Genomic DNA, 16,221 nt, shown 5'->3' with positions numbered 1-16,221 from the left:
TTTACTTATTCAATCTGTATGCTGAACAAATATTCTGAGAAGCCAGACTATATGAAGAAAGATGCGACATCAGGAATAGAGGAAGACTCACTAACAACCTGATATTCAGATGATACAACCCTGCTTGCTGATAATGAAAGTGACCTGAAGCATTTACTGATGAAGGTCAAAGACTACAGCCTTTAGTATGGATTATACCTGAATGGGAAGAAAATGAAAATCCTCACAACTGGACTGATAAACAACTCATGATAAAGGAGGAAGAAATTGAAGTTGTCAATGATTTCACCCTACGTGGACCAACAATCAATGTCCATGGAAGCAAGAAGTCAAAAAATCAAATGAAGATGTCACTTCAATGACTAAGGTACCCCTAACTCAAGTCATGGTGTTTTCAATGGCCTCATATGCATACGAAAGCTGGACAATGAAAAAGGAAGACAGAAGAACTGATGCGTTCAAACTATGGTGTGGCGAAGAATACTGAATATACTGTGGACTCCCAGAAGAACAAACAAATCTGTCTTAGAAGAAATACAACCAGAATGCTTCTTAAAAGCCAAGATGGCGAGACTTCAGGTCACTTAATTTGGATACATCATCAGGAAAGACCAACTGCTAGAAAAAGACACCAGGGTCAGCAGGGTTCAGCGGCAACGATGGAAACTATCAATGAGATGGATTGACACAATTGCCGCAACAACGGACGAAACGTACCAACGATCACGTTTTGTTACATAAGGTCACCGTGAGTCGGAGCCGACCCCATAGCAACTAGCGATGAAAAGTGTTTACGTTTAGGTCTTCTCCTCCCTAAATTTTTCCTATTACAAATACTACTGCAAAGAATACTGTACTCATTGTTGAAATATTTAAGGGCAACAAATGTGACTAGAGAGGACCAGGTAAGTGATGCTGCAGTGCCCAGCAGGATACACAAGGTAAACCTTCCTGGCACTTTCACAACAGGACAGTTACAGGATCACACAGCAAGAGCAGGTGCTGGGGACAGGTACCGAGGGCATAGCAAAGTGACAGTCAGAAAATACTTGGCTGAGAAAGGGCTGTTTAAACTGAGACCTGAAAAATGACAACAACAAATTAAAAGGAGTGGGGGTGTGGATGAGTGGACCAGACAGAAGAACATACGCAGTGGCTCCAAAGTGAGAGAGATCCTAGTGGTTTCTATGAAAGAAGTGAATTCCTTACAGGTGGAGCCGATGCGGCAGGAGGGGAAGGTAGGCAGGGTCTAGCTGGGTAAACTGCAGGTAGACACTTGGACTTGTCAGGTCAACAAAAATCCCTGGAGGGTTTTAAGTAGGGAGTGACCTTATCAGATCTCTATTCAGGAAGATGACTTCGGCAGCAATAGAAAGAATGGTCTGGTGGCCTGGCAGGACGCAGGCAGATCCAATAGGACTCTACGCAGTGGTTGGGAAAGATGCAATGAGGGCCGGGGGCTTCAATAGCATAAATAAAGTAAAATACGTAGTGATGAGATGCCCGGCAAGTGAAATTGGCAAGAATCGGTGAATGGGAACAGAAGGCGGATGGATGGTAGTAGGTCTGTTCATGCTCACAGTTTTGTTTCATCAAATTTTTTTTTTTCATTTTTAGTGTTTTATTACGATATTTAAACATACGCTTGTTTCACCCATTGTCAATCTTGTTTTATCCCCTTCCCCTCCTAACTCATGGCGTATTGAATGCAAATCCCTCATTAAAGCAAATCCCATTTGACCTACACATCTTCAGCACATACCTCTAAGAGATAAGAATCTTCGAAAAATACCCATACCCACAATAGTATCCACACACAGAAATCAGCAATCCCTCACTCTCATCGGCCTGTGCTCAAGTTTCCCCGACTGTCCCAAACTGCCTTTTTGTAGTTAGTTCGAATCAGGATCTAAACGAGCCTGCATTTGGCTGACATGCCTTTCTCTTTTTTTCATAACGGCTTTATTGCGGTATATTCACATACCATAAAACCTGCCCATTGAAGGTGTGCAATTCAATGGCTTCTACTCTACCTACAGAGCCACGCAGGAATCACCACTATCAATTTTAGAACACTTTTTGTGCTCTTTGTGACTGGCCGGTCTCAGTATTTTCAAGGTTCGTCCACGTTGTAGCATGTAACAGTACTGCGTTTTTATCACCACATAAAAAAAAATGGATGTATCATTTTTTTTTTTTTTTTCTTTTTTAATCCATTCATCAGTTGATGGCCATTTGGGTTGTATCTACCTTTTGGTTATTAGCACCTATGCCGCTACGAACATTAGCGTCCAAGGTCCTGCACAGATGGAAGTTTTCGTTTCTCCTGGTATGTATCCAGGAGCACAAGTGCAGAGTCATACGGCAACTTTATATTTAGCCTTCTGAGAAACTGGCAGAATGTTGTTCAAAGTGCTGCGTGATTCTGAATTCTCACCAGCAACATCCATTCATTCCAGTTCTTCACGTCCTTGTCAACACTTGTTATTTTCTGTACTTTTGAGTGTAGCCATCTAGTGGGTGTGAAGTGGTATCTCACTGTGGTTTTGACTTGCATTTCTTTAATAAGCAATGATGTTAAGCATCCTTTCATGTGCTTCTTGGCCATTTGTATAAATTCCTGGAGAAATGTCTATTCAAACTGTCCATTTTAAAACTGGCTTATCTGTCGTTTTGTAGTGAAGTTGTAAAGGTTCTTTACATACTTGATATTAGATTCCTATCAGATATATACTTAGGAAAATCTTCTTGCATTCCATAGGTTGTCTTTTCATTTTTTTTTTTATTGTGCTTTAAGTGAAAGTTTACAGCTTCAAGTTGATTGCTCATACCAACATTTATACACACATGGTTATGTGACCCTAGCTGCTCTCCCTACAATGTGACAGTACACTCCTTTCCGCCCCAGGCTTCTCGTGTCCATTCAACCAGCTCCTGTCCCTTTTCCCTTCTCATCTTGCCTCCAGACAGGAGCGGCCCACTCAGTCTCATGTACGTACTTGAGCTAAGAAGCACTCTTCACAAGTATTTTATTTCTTATAGTCCAGTCTAATCTGACGAGCTGGCTTCGGGAACGGTTTTAATTTTGAGCTAACAAAGACTCCGGGGGCCATGTGTTCCAGGGTCTCTCCAGTCTTAGTCAGACCATTAAGTCTGGTCCTTTTACTAGAATTTGAGTTCTGCACCCCACTTCTCTCCTGCTCCGTGAGGGACTCTCTGTTGTTCACTTTTTTGACAATGCCCTTAGATGCACAAATTTTAAAGTTTGATGAAGTCCAATTTAGCTCTTTGTTCTTCTGCTGCTTGGTTTTTGGTGTTATGCCTAATAACCCATTGCTGAATCCAAGGTCATGAAGGTTTACACCCATGTTTTCTTTGAAGAATTTTATAGTTTTAACTCTTACATATTTTGTGTTAATTTTTGTATATGGTATAAGGGAGGGGTCCAACTTCATTCCTTTGAATGTTGCTATCCAGTTCCCAGCAACACTTGTTGAAGAGACTATTCTTTCCCCCACTGAATTGTCCATGACACTGATGAAAACCACTTGACCGTAGATGTATGGGTTTATTTCTGATTTTCAAATCTGCTCCATTGGTGTATAGGCTAATGCTTATGCCAGTAGCAAACTGTTCCGATTATTGTTGGTCTGTGGTAAGTTCTGAAATTGGGTGTGTGAGTCTTGTACTTGTGTTCTTTGTTGTCAAGCTGGTATGTCCCTTAAGACCCTTTAAAATGGTAATGGTTGTTAGTCTCCTCTACCCCTTTATTCATGCCACTTCTCTGTTGAAGGAACTTGGTAATTTTCCTACAGAATATCCTACATTCTGGATTTCACTGAGTGCATCTTCAAGGTGCAGTTCCTCTATGCTCTGACTTTCCTTCAACTTTATAGTTAAAATCTAGAGGCTTGATTAGATTGAGGGTCAATTGTTTTAGGAAAGAAAACGTTTGTAGGTAGTACTTGTACTTTCTATTGCTTCTCATCAAAAAATACACAATGTCTCACGCTTACGTGTGTGGTTGTTCCAACCCAAATATCTAATAACAGTGTGGTACCCTGATGTCTTTATTAACCATCTATTAAGATGAATGAATTAAATCAACTGATACATATTCATTAACTTGAACAGTAACTGAAAATATAATGTTCACTGGAAAAAAGCAAGTTTCTTTTTCCACATTAAACATTTTTTTTCTATCATGAACACATCACAAAACAATGTTATGTATTGCTTATGCATTGCTGTACACCTTCAATATACTCAGGGAAAATATAAAAGCATGGACTGGCTTCAGATCAAAATCACGACAGAGGTTGTTTCTGAGGAGTGAGGGAGAAAAACAGAAACCTTGACTTTATAATGTTTTAATTTCTATAAAATGATCTCAAGGTAAAAACCACATGGATAATTATTATATTATCTTTTGGCGTTTTTCAGCATGTTTGTTTTCCTTAAGCCTTTCGAGAAAACTGAAAAAAGAGGGGAAAAAAAGAGAGAGAGACCTCGAGGACATTCACCCAAATGGTGGGATCATGGGTGAATTCAGAGGGTGATGGAGGCTGAATGCCTTCTTAGAGGTTTAATGCCTGGGGAATGCCGCGTGACCTGCTCGTGGTCATCTAACTCCCACCTATACCAGTTCTTCACGCTATATTACTTTCCTCAGTTAGTGGGATCACCATCTACTCAGTCTCTCAAATTAAAAAAATATTAGCAATGTTTCTTGTTAACTCCTTTCCCTCATTTCCTGCCACGTCATCCCATCAGCCACCTCTGTATTTTTCTGTCACCCCCTCTGAAGTGCCAGCTCAGGGACAGCTCAGTGTCTAGGGCACAGAAGCTATTCGGTAAATGTTCTGGAAGCACGTAATGCTAGGAGAGGCATGGGGAGGAGGGAGTAAAGGTGTAGATCCGACAGGGGAGCATGCTCTTTACTTTAGAAGCATTGAAAAATATTGAAAGGATCCCTAGCAGGAAGTTACCAAGTCTCGGTTTGTATTCTTACCACCCCTTTTATCATGAAAAGGTAGGCTCGGGTATGTATTTTCAACATACTTTTTATAAATATAACACCAAAGACATCAAGAACATTGACCACAATCATCTCACGATTTATCCTGATTTGACTACGATGTCTTCTAGAAGGTACAGTCTACAGAGAGCAAAGTAAATTAAAGAACATACTTTTTTGCTCACCTACTTAAAATATTATTTACCTCAGGAGCAAAGGGGAAGTGAATTATTGAGACACTTTTTTTTTTTTTTTTAGATACCACTAATCGAAAGCTAAGGCGTCCTGGTGGTGCAATGGCTAAGCGCTCAGCTACTAACCAAAAGGATGGCAGTCTGCTTCTGTAAAGACTAAAAACAAAACTAAACAAAACCTGTTGCCATCGAGTCAATTCTGATTCGTGGTGACCCTATGGGACAGAGTACAACTGCCTCATAGAGTTTCCAAGAAGCGCCTGGTGGATTTGAACTGCCGATGTTTTGGTTAGCAGCCACAGCCCTTAACCGCCACCAGGGTTTCAGCTTTGGAAACTATGGGGACAGCTCTGCTCTGTCCTATAGGGCTGTTATGAATTGCAATCCACTTGATGGCACACAAACAACAAGAATCAAAAACCAGTGAGGAAATGTCTTTGTTGTGAACACTGTGGACAGAAGGACGTGCCACTGGTGTGGCTTGGAAAGGGCCTCAACTAACTGAATCACAAACTGTCGTGGCTCATTCCTTCAAGCTTTACGGCTTACCTGTATCAGGCCGGGCATGATCTCCGGCAAGAGCAGGTTAAGGGTTTCCTTGGACACTCTCTCTATCACTTTTGTTTGCATTTTGATCGCAGCCAGATTAATTGGGTAGTCTGCAGTCTGGATGATGGGACAAAGGACTTTGATGCACTGCTCCGGACTAATCGAAGTGGCCAACACTGACGCAGCTTCCTCAGCAGCTCTCACCACCTGCAACAAACCAGAAATTCAGCCAGAAATAACTCCTCCAAATATTACAGGGGGTCCTGGAAGTACACACTTCATGAAGTATTGATCAGGACGTGACATACGGGATTTGCCTTGAAAATATGCCAGTACAAACTAAACACAAAAAGTCCGGGTGCAGATAAAACAGGATGGGCGACGTGCCAACAACCGTCGAAGCCAGATGATACATACGCAGGGCTTTATCTCGCCGTCTTCCCTTCTTCTGTGTAGGTTTAAAATTTTTCAAAAGAAAAAAAAAAAAGTTACTGCTGGCTATGGTAATTTTTAAATTGTGATCGAGGGTGCTGGGGTGCTATTTACATAATGTGAACGGGGTCCCCTGGCAACAGCTAAGGCAAGGCCTGGTCAACTCCAGGGGTGTTTGTGCCTTTTCTATCACATGAATGCAAAATAAAATCACAATCACCTCATTAATGTGTTATCATAAAATTAATGATAGTCTCCCTTTTGTTCATCATTTTCCTCCCTTCTGTATGGGGCTGGGGAGGTCCAGCGAGGGTGAGACACAGGTTTCCAATGAAGAGAAGACATGTCATCTTACTAGAATCTTTAATTTCTAAAGACGGTCTTTAAAACATGTAAAAATGATGGCTTTTGATCCTACTTTGGTAGTGTCTCCCTTATAACCTCAACCCGTGAGAGGTACTTCAGAGGGTACGGGAGAAAATGCACTGAGTCAGAAGACCTGGGCTAATTTCAGCGGTAACATGTTAAGAGCATCAATTTTTCTTTTGTAAGATTACGGATGCTGGGCCTTATTTGGGCTCTAAAGCAGAAAACTAAACGACAAATATTAGATGCCGTTTTTTAAGCTTTGGCAGTGAGCACCAAGTGTCATGTGAAGCTCTGGATCGATTTAGATGTTATGACTCACACTCCCACTAGATTCACAGTTGACTCCTTCAAAAAACAAATTACCCTGAGGGTTTCAATTTCTCCACACCCTTGGAAGCACTTGTTACTGTCTGCCTTTCTTATCTCAGTCATTCTAGTGGGGGTCAGGCGGTATCTCTTTTGTGGTTTTGTTTGGAGGTCCCTGATGGCTGACAACGCCAAGCATCTTCCATGTTCCTGTGGACCATTTGTAGATCTTCCCTGGAGAAAGGTCTATTCAGATTCTCTGCACATTTTCAAATCAGGTTGTCTTTTTACTGGCGAGTTCTTTATATATTCTGGATACTAGTCCCTTGTCAGGTATGTGACTTGCAAAAATTTTCTCGAATTCTGTGGGCTCACAAGTGTTCAATTTTGAAATCTATTTGGTTTTTGTTGTTGGTGGTGGTTGCTCGTGCTTTTGGTATTATATCTAAGAAACTGCTGCCCGACTCAAGGTAATAAAGATTTACACTTATGTTTTCTTCTAAAAGTTTTAGCTCATATTTAGCTTTGATCCATTTTGTCTCACTGCTGTTTTAACTTTCTTTCTTTGGCTTGCCCTTTGCTCGTGCCTTAGTCCTACCAGAGACACAATGCTGTCTCTCTGGTGCTTTCTCTTGGAAACGTCGTCCCTATTGGAAATTTCCTGTTTGAATTCTTTCTGAGATTTCCAATAAAAATCTTCATGGTTACCTAATCAACGTCATGGGGCGGAGGGTGAAATACCACAACTAAAAAGTGATGAGACAGGTTTATAGAATTCTTTCATGAAAGCTGTCCTCATTATTCAACAAACTCCTAACAGGTACATAGTTCCTATAAGCAATTTACCACAGTAAAATAACGAAGAGTTCCTGTCTTCATTAGCTACTTGAAAAATCAAATTCTTATCACTAAATGGAAAGTGAAGATGATGAGAAAGAAAATACAATTAGACATTACTTTCTAGAGCTGGCCTATGTTAGGTACAAGGCCCAGTATCATCACAATTCATCTGACAGGAAAGAATACGTGCTGGCGTCTCAGTCAGTTGCCTTGAATATCTACGTAAGTGTCTGTTATGGGGATAACTGATAATTACAGTACTTTTCAAGTAACGTTTCTATGTTTCCTGCAATTGTATCAGAAGTGCTGAGGTTCAGTGATAATCTGTCAGGTAACTCACCTCTTTATGAGGGTCTTTATGTGCTTCCAAGGTCTTCATGACTGTCAGCTCTGCATAGTTTTTAAATCTTGCTGGCTGATGCCTCAGGATTTCTCTTAAAACTTTCAGTGCCAAAGCCCTGATCGTAGGCTGAGAAGAAACATTTCAAAGTTTTAATGTTTTGCGTTTGCAGACAGTCTTTTCAGTTTCTGTAATTTCAGGGTTACTACTGGGGGGAAACAGACAAATGTGTGAAGCATATGATGTAATTAAGTTCTCACATCTCTAGCTGAAAACTTGTATCACAGTCTCCCACTTGTAAGAAATCAACAACTATGTCTTCAGTATTAAGAAGGAGGTTTTACTTCTGAAAAGCTAGTTTAAATATGCAAAACGAGTAGCCTGGGCTCTCCTATAACCTTTCATTCTTCCCAGTGTCAATTATTCAAGATTGTTGAACTACTTTCTCACTGGTACGATCGGGTTTAAAAGAAAAAGTGAAATTTACGGTGAAAATTTCCTGCAGAAGGAAGCAGCAGGACAGACCCGTTTTCCCAGTTTCTCAGTCTGTGTAGTGCCTGATGAACAGGCAACGACAGGCAATCCAAAAGGATGGTTATTGTTTCCATCTTCTGCCATTTACCTCTTTATCCCCAAGGGTTTCAAGCAGTAACAGCAATATGGTTTTAAAGTGTTCATCCCAAACACTGAACGATTCTTCCTGTGTTAGCTTCATTAGTTCATAGAGGGCAATCTTTCTTTCCTCCACCCGTTCATTATGGTTAGAAAGCTCCTTCAACAACTCTGCAACCAGGTCAGAATGGTCGAGGGAAAGATCTGTCAATGGGATATGAAATTAATTCCGTTACTTTAACCGTCAACTCTTTCAAGTATTGGGATGACAACTTTATAACACTGTGAAACAGATATAACCAACCCTTGTTGTTAAAACAAAACAAAACAACAAACTCAGTCATAAAAGGACTTGAATAGATATTTCACCAAAGAGGACATTCGAATGGCCGCCAAACACAAGAAAAGGTGCTCAGCATCATTAGCCAACGCAGAGATCCAAATCAAAACCATTATGAGGTACCATTTCACTCCCACTGGGATGGCTAGGATTAAAGAAAATTTTTTTTTTAATTTCATTTGTATAGACCAATGTTGTTGGCATAAGAAGAACTACTACACCCTGACAAAGGCATCTCTATAAATGCCACAAAAATCACTCCTGGAAAATGGTAAGTTATCAGACTTTCACAGGTGTCCGAGATCATTCTCATAAGAGCGTATTTTATTTTAGTGAATAAAAGGGGTTCACAAGAAAATGGCTTTCAAAGGAACTCAGTTCTCTTTTTCGTGAATGTAGGCCCTGCAATTGCTCCATGAGATAATCAGAAGTGGCCTGACATACAACAGTCTGGGTAGATGACTGACGGGGAAATAACCTCCACCAAAGAAAGGACGTTAAGTTATTTATTACAAAACTGAACCATTTATACCACACCAGTGACAAACCTAAGGTAGTGAGTCAATCCAGACCAAGTGCAATCAGCTGTTATTTCCTTTTCTGACACAGAGAGGCACTGTGGTCGAGTGAAAACAACACGGGGCTTCGCAGTCTCACCAAACCTCTGCACCTTATGTTCTGTGTGACTGGACACGTTAGTCATTACTGCTGAGGCTCAGTTTTCGTATCAGTGAAATGGGAAAACAGCTTTATATTCTGCGATTATGGTGAGAACCTGGGCCCAGAATACAGTAACCTGACGAATATGAATTATCCTTGTGTCCTTCTGACAAACACTGACACAATTACAATTCTGACTAAAATTTTTGTTTCAGTGCTCAAAAAATACTGAATATTCTTTCAAATTGGTGAACTCTGACGGGTCTCCCTTGAAGAACGGTATCATCGTCACTGGAGACAGTATTTTGGAATACTACAGTCCCAGGAAACTCTACAAAGGTTATCATTAGATGTGGACAACTGTGAGGATGGGCACAGGACCAGGCAATGTTTCATTCTGCTGTACACAGGGTCGCTACGAGTCAGAACTGACCTGATGGCACATAACAACAACAACAAAACACAGGAAGTAGCAGCCTGACCCAGAACGTACCATCAGGAAACTGGTCCGCGTCATCATCAAACATGGCTTCCTTGAGGGCAGACTTGTTGAAGGGACTGATGCTATCTGAGTAGTTATATGGATTATAGTCTCGAGAGCGCGGAGAGGCGTGAGCAGGCATTGAGTGGAGCAAGGAAGCTTTATTATCAAGAACCGTTTGGCTGGAGTCGGTAGCATCACCTCCTGCTCTTGGGTCGGCTATCCCAGGACCGCCACATACCTATCGAAGGGAATGAGAAGACATGGCAAATTAACTCATTTTCAAATCTCTTCAAAATCCCAAAAGGATGTTTCTCTACTGCTTGAAAAATATATTTTAAAAAGGAAATAATAGCCAGCTGGATAAAGTTATGGCAACCAACATGATAAGCTAAAATATAATCAAAATGTCAAATTTCATAGTAACTACAGTTCACAGCTGCGAAGGGGAATAAGAGCCATAAAAGAATGCTGCCCCTAACGACATTCACGGTTCCCTGGCCAATGGCTTCACCAACAATATATGAAAACTGATTACAACAACTTCTCACACCAGCTAAATACACACAAAGACTTTCGTTAGCAACACAGAACTAAAAGCAGCTAGATTTCACTACTAACGTAGTGAGTTATATAATGATGATTAGGTCAAGAAAATATAAGAAAACCAAATTTAAAAGCAACCTGGTTAAAAAAAAACACCCTAAAAGGTCTGCATAACTTTTAGAAGGATGTCTGATAGAATTTGGGTCCATTTAAATAGTAATTAAAATATTAATACTAATACTGATTCTAACGCTAGTATCCAAATCATTACCACCACCAGTGCCACCATCTAACGAGCAATCAATACGCCAGGCAATTTGCTAGGCGTTTTAGGAATATTCTCCAAACATTTACTGTGTACCTATACACGCAAGGTATTGTTCTTGGCACTGGGGTCACACTACTGAACAAAAAAGAAAGTGACGTCTGCCCTCACGGAGCTGACACTCTAGTGCAGGGACAGAGACAAAAAACACACTGAATGAATGCAGTATGTCGTATATCAGAAGATTACTGTATGGGCAAAAAAGAGCAGGTAGTGCAGTATCAGGAGTGCTGAGGTGGGGAGGCTGCAGATCAACTAGAGTGATCAAAGCAGGGTTCACTGAGCAGTCTTTTGAACAAAGACGAGAAGGAAATGAGGGAATTAGCCATGCAGCTATCTGGAGGAACACTGTTTCAGGAGAGGAACAGCCAGCACAAAGGCCCTGAGGTGGGAACGCGCCTAGAAAGTTCAAGGAAAAAGAGGCCAGCACGGTTGGCGTAGAGTGAACAAGGGGACAGCATGGATGGAGAAATGAGGAGATGGTGTGAATGGAGTAGAGTGAACAAGGTGGACGGCGTGGATGGAGTGGACAAGGGTGACTGCATGGTTGGAGTAGACAGAACAAGGGGGACAGCATGGATGGAGCAGACTGAACAAGTGGGATGGCGTGGATGGAGTAGAGAGAACAAGGTGGACAATGTGGATGGAGTAGAGAGATCAAGGTGGACAATGTGGATGGAGCAGAGAGAACAAGGGGGACAATGTGGATGGAGCAGAGAGAACAGGTGTACAATGTGGATGGAGCAGAGAGAACAAGGTAGACAATGTGGATGGAGCAGAGAGAACAAGGGAGACAATGTGGATGGAGCAGAGAGAACAAGGGGGACGGTGTGGATGGAGTAGAGAGAACAAGTGGGACGGTGTGGATGGAGTAGAGAGAACAAGGGGGACGGCGTGGATGGAGTAGAGAGAACAAGGGGGACGGTGTGGATGGAGTAGAGAGAACAAGGTGGACGGTGTGGATGGAGCAGAGAGAACAAGGTGGAGAATGTGGATGGAGCAGAGAGAACAAGGTAGACAATGTGGATGGAGCAGAGAGAACAAGGGGGACAATGTCGATGGAGCAGAGAGAACAAGGGGGACAATGTGGATGGAGCAGAGAGAACAAGGGGGACAATGTGGATGGAGCAGAGAGAACAAGGGGAACGGCGTGGATGGAGGAGAGAGAACAAGGGGGATGGTGTGGATGGAGTAGAGAGAACAAGGGGGATGGTGTGGATGGAGCAGAGAGAACAAGGGGGACGGCGTGGATGGAGCAGAGAGAATAAGGGGGATGGCGTGGATGGAGAAAAGTGAACAAGGGAACAGCATGGATGGAATAGAGAGAATAAGGGGGCTGGCAGGAGATGATGCCAGAGAGGGGACAGGGGGTCATACTGTGCAGACTGGCTTTAACACTCACAATGGGAACCCTAGAGAGTTGCAAGTAGAGACGACAAGAGGCCAAGGGCCGGATCAGGAAGGTCAGTTACGTCTGTTTTAATTATCCAGGTGAAAGAGCTGATGATGATGGTTTGGACCAGAAAGGTGGTGGTGAGAAATGGTGGATTTTGTATATATTGTGAGGGGAGAGACAATAAATGTCCTGGTAGACTGAGTGTGGAGGGTAAGCAAAAGAGAGGAGTCAAGGACTACTCTTTTGTTACGATTTTTGGCTGAGCAACTAGAGATGCCAACATCTGAGATAAGGAAGAGTGATTTTAGGGGAGAAACCAGGACTTCAACAGGCAGTTGGATATATAACTCTGGAGTTCAGAAGAGAGGTCTGGACCAGAGAGGGTTATATGACTTATTATATCAGAATAACTTTTAAGATAGGTGGTAATACCCCTATTTTCCTAATGATGTCATTGAGGGTTAGAGGTGGTAACCTGACTACCTATTAACTGCTGTGAACCGGGATTAAAACTCACTTCTGTCAGAATCCACTCCTTGAGCTTCCCGCACCATGCCATGCTATTCTGAAAAACACTGAGGCTCAATTAAGCAATAACGCTTGCTGACCTGTCGCTGCCACCACATGAAATGTTTAGGGTTGCTGTTGTTGTGTGCCACTGAGTCGATTCCAACTCATAGCAACCCTGTAAGACGGAGTAGAACTGTCTCATATGGTTTTCTAGGCCACCACATGAAGTGTTTAGGGTTGCTGTTGTTGTGTGCCACTGAGTCGATTCCAACTCATAGCACCCCTATGAGACAGAGTAGAACTGCCTCATATGGTTTTCTAGGCTGTAATCTTTATAGGAGCAGATCACTAGGTCTTTTCTCCACTGGACTGGCCGGTAGGTTCAAACTGCTGACCTTCTGGTTAGCAGCCAGGCACTTTAACCACTGTGTCACCAGGGTAGAGAGCCCAAATATGAGAGGTACGGTGGTTCCAGGCAGTCGGTTTCCAAGGCCCATCAGAAAGGGCATGGGCAGAAAACAAGGGCAGGAAAGGAGCCAGAAGGCAGAGGCGGGAACTGGTCAGAGATGTGCTGATGCACCACGACGCTCTGCAATGTCCCAAACACTGAGGAACAACGGTCCGTGATGGATGGTGGGGTGGCTTGTTTTGATATCAGAAAAAAGAAGCAAAGCAAAAACAAAAGCACTTCTCTTTGCATAATGGCAGAAGCAACAAACTGAACAATGATATTCAAAAACGTCACAGAGATGGGCTACAGCCTTCTTAGAGCCACACAAACTAATGATGGACTTAGGAAGGAGGGGAAAAATCTAAACTCTCTGTCTTCTCTTCTAGGACCCACATGACCTGGCCCACGTCCTACCACCCCCTCTTCCATGATGCTCCAGCTATAGTGGCTTTCTTCCTGGCCCTCACTATGCAAAGCCGTTCCCACTGAGGATCTCTGCGTTTGCATTCTTTTATGGGATACTCCTCTCCTAGATCTTGTATGGCTGTCCTTTTTTTATAGGAAAAAAAAAATTTTTTTTTAAATTGTGGTACAACACACACCACATAAAATTTGCCATTTAAACAATTTTCACGCTTATGTTGTTTCTAAAACTTGTCCATCAGCTAGATGGTGCCCAGCTATCACCACTGACTGCTCTGATAGGGATCACAACAGAGGTCCTGGACAGAGATGGAGAAAACTGTACAGCAAAATTCTAACTCACACATACTCACACACACAACAAGACCAGACTTACTGGTCTGACAGAGACTGCAGAAACCCTGAGAGTAAGGCCCACATACACCCTTTTAACTCAGTACTGCAGTCACTCCTGAGGTTCACCCTTCAGCCAAAGATTAGACAGGCCCATAAAACAAAACGAGACTAAATGGGCACGCTAGCCCAGATGTAAGGACGAGAAGGCAGGAGGGGACAGGAAAGTGGTAACAGAGATCCCAAGGCTGAGAAAGAGAGAGAGTGCTGGCATGTCATGGGGTTGGCAACCAATATCACAAAACCGTATATGTATTAACTGTTTAATGAGGAACTAATTTGATCTGTAAACAATCTAAAGTACAATAAAATTAAAAAAGTGGGAATGAATGAATGAAGCATTTTATTTTCCATCACCTCAAACAAACTCTGTACCCATAAAGCAGCAACTCCTCACTGCCCCTCCACCTAGCCCGTGGGAATCACTACTCTACTTTCCATCTCTGGGCATTTGTCTACTCTTGACATTTCATACAAGTGGGATCAGAGGATCTTTGTCCTTCTGTGTCTGGCTTAATTCACTTAGTATAATGTTTTCAAGGGTCATCCATGTATAGTGTGTATTATAACCTTATTCCTTTCTATGGCAGAATAGTATCCCATTAATGGCACATTCATCCATTCATCTGCTGAGGGACACTTGTCCCTCTCTTTAGTTAGGCCTCAACGCAAACGGCACTCCTGAGAGAAGCCTTCCTTGAACACTCACTTTAAAATATTCACTTTCCTCCAAGGCACTTTCAAACTAAAACTCCGTAATACTCAGCTCTATCTGAATCTCTTATTTTTTGCCTATGTGTTTGTCTCTCCCCACTAGAATTCAAGGGACTTGAAGGCAGGAACTTTGTCTTGTAAATCCAAGACCCAGAACAGGCCTGGCGTGTGGCAGATACAAGTAAAAATGACTGACTGCCCCTAAAAACCCTATTTGAAAATGACAGAAAGCAAAGTTAAAAAAAAAAAAAAAAACTCAATGAAATACGCAGCTTCCACGTAAGAATATTCACTCACTGAATCGCCATCTTCTTTTTTAGAATCCCTTTTCAAGGGCTCATTCATATCTTCCTGACTCCGGAAGCTGAAATTCTGAATTGCTTCTGTGACACCTCGAAGGGAGCTGTAAATATCCTCAGAGTTCATGTTTTCTGTGTCGTAATCAAATGCACTAGGAAAAGGAAAACCGAAGTTTTATGTACGTGCGGTTATAAAATACAAACCCAACTGAGGAGATTATGGAAGGTATTTATAGGGACAGGGTTAGAGAGTGTATATTCCCCCCAGGGCATCATTAGCAGAACAAAACCCAGCAGCTATAAATGGTGAGAGTACCTGGCTCCTCTGCCCCTGCGAAGGGCAGTCTGCAATGACTCTGGAATGTCTAGCCCTTAACAACTGAAGAGCCTATATTCACCTTCAAACACATTCCGATTAATCAGGGGTTAGCAAACGATGCCTGTTTTTGTATGGCCTGTAAGCGAACACTGGAGTACTGGCCACAGACGCTGTATGGCCTGTACGCTAACAGTGGAGTACTGGCTACAGACGCTGTATGGCCTCTAAGCTAACAGCAGGGTACTGGCCACAGACAGACACTGTATGGCCTGTAAGCTAACAGCAGGGTACTGGCCACAGAGGCTGTATGGCCTGTAAGCTAACAGCGGGGTACTGGCCACAGAGACTGTATGGCCTGTAAGCTAACAGCGGGGTACTGGCCACAGAGGCTGTATGGCCTGTAAGCTAACAGTGGGGTACTGGCCACAGAGGCTGTATGGCCTCTAAGCTAACAGTGGAGTACTGGCCATAGATGCTGTATGGCCTGTAAGCTAACAGCGGGGTACTGGCCACAGATGCTGTGTGGCCTGTAAACTAACAGCAGGGTACTAGCCACACACGCTGTATGGCCTCTAAGCTAACAGCAGGGTACTGGCCACAGAGGCTGTATGGCCTATAAACTAACAGCAGGGTACTGGCCACAGACACTGTATGGCCTGTACGCTAACAGTGGAGTACTGGCCACAGAGGCTGTATGGCCTGTAA

General features: G+C 42.6%; 1 protein-coding gene across 3 annotated transcripts in view; it reads right to left on the bottom strand.

Moving 5' to 3' along the window:
- The window catches only part of CLASP2 (cytoplasmic linker associated protein 2), a 187,083-nt gene that overhangs the window by 4,756 nt on the left and 166,106 nt on the right, over positions 1–16,221 (bottom strand). For all 3 annotated transcript variants that reach the window (XM_049871099.1, XM_049871101.1, XM_049871100.1), the window contains 5 exons: positions 15,196–15,349; positions 10,153–10,381; positions 8,670–8,863; positions 8,048–8,176; positions 5,761–5,967 (listed from right to left, as the gene is read on the bottom strand). In XM_049871099.1, the coding sequence (XP_049727056.1) occupies positions 5,761–5,967; positions 8,048–8,176; positions 8,670–8,863; positions 10,153–10,381; positions 15,196–15,349 (913 nt within the window). The remainder of the gene's footprint in view (positions 1–5,760; positions 5,968–8,047; positions 8,177–8,669; positions 8,864–10,152; positions 10,382–15,195; positions 15,350–16,221) is intronic.

This window comes from Elephas maximus, chromosome 27 (assembly GCF_024166365.1).
Source record: "Elephas maximus indicus isolate mEleMax1 chromosome 27, mEleMax1 primary haplotype, whole genome shotgun sequence".
NCBI lineage: Eukaryota > Metazoa > Chordata > Mammalia > Proboscidea > Elephantidae > Elephas > Elephas maximus.
This window is presented reverse-complemented; position numbering and strand designations above follow the sequence as displayed.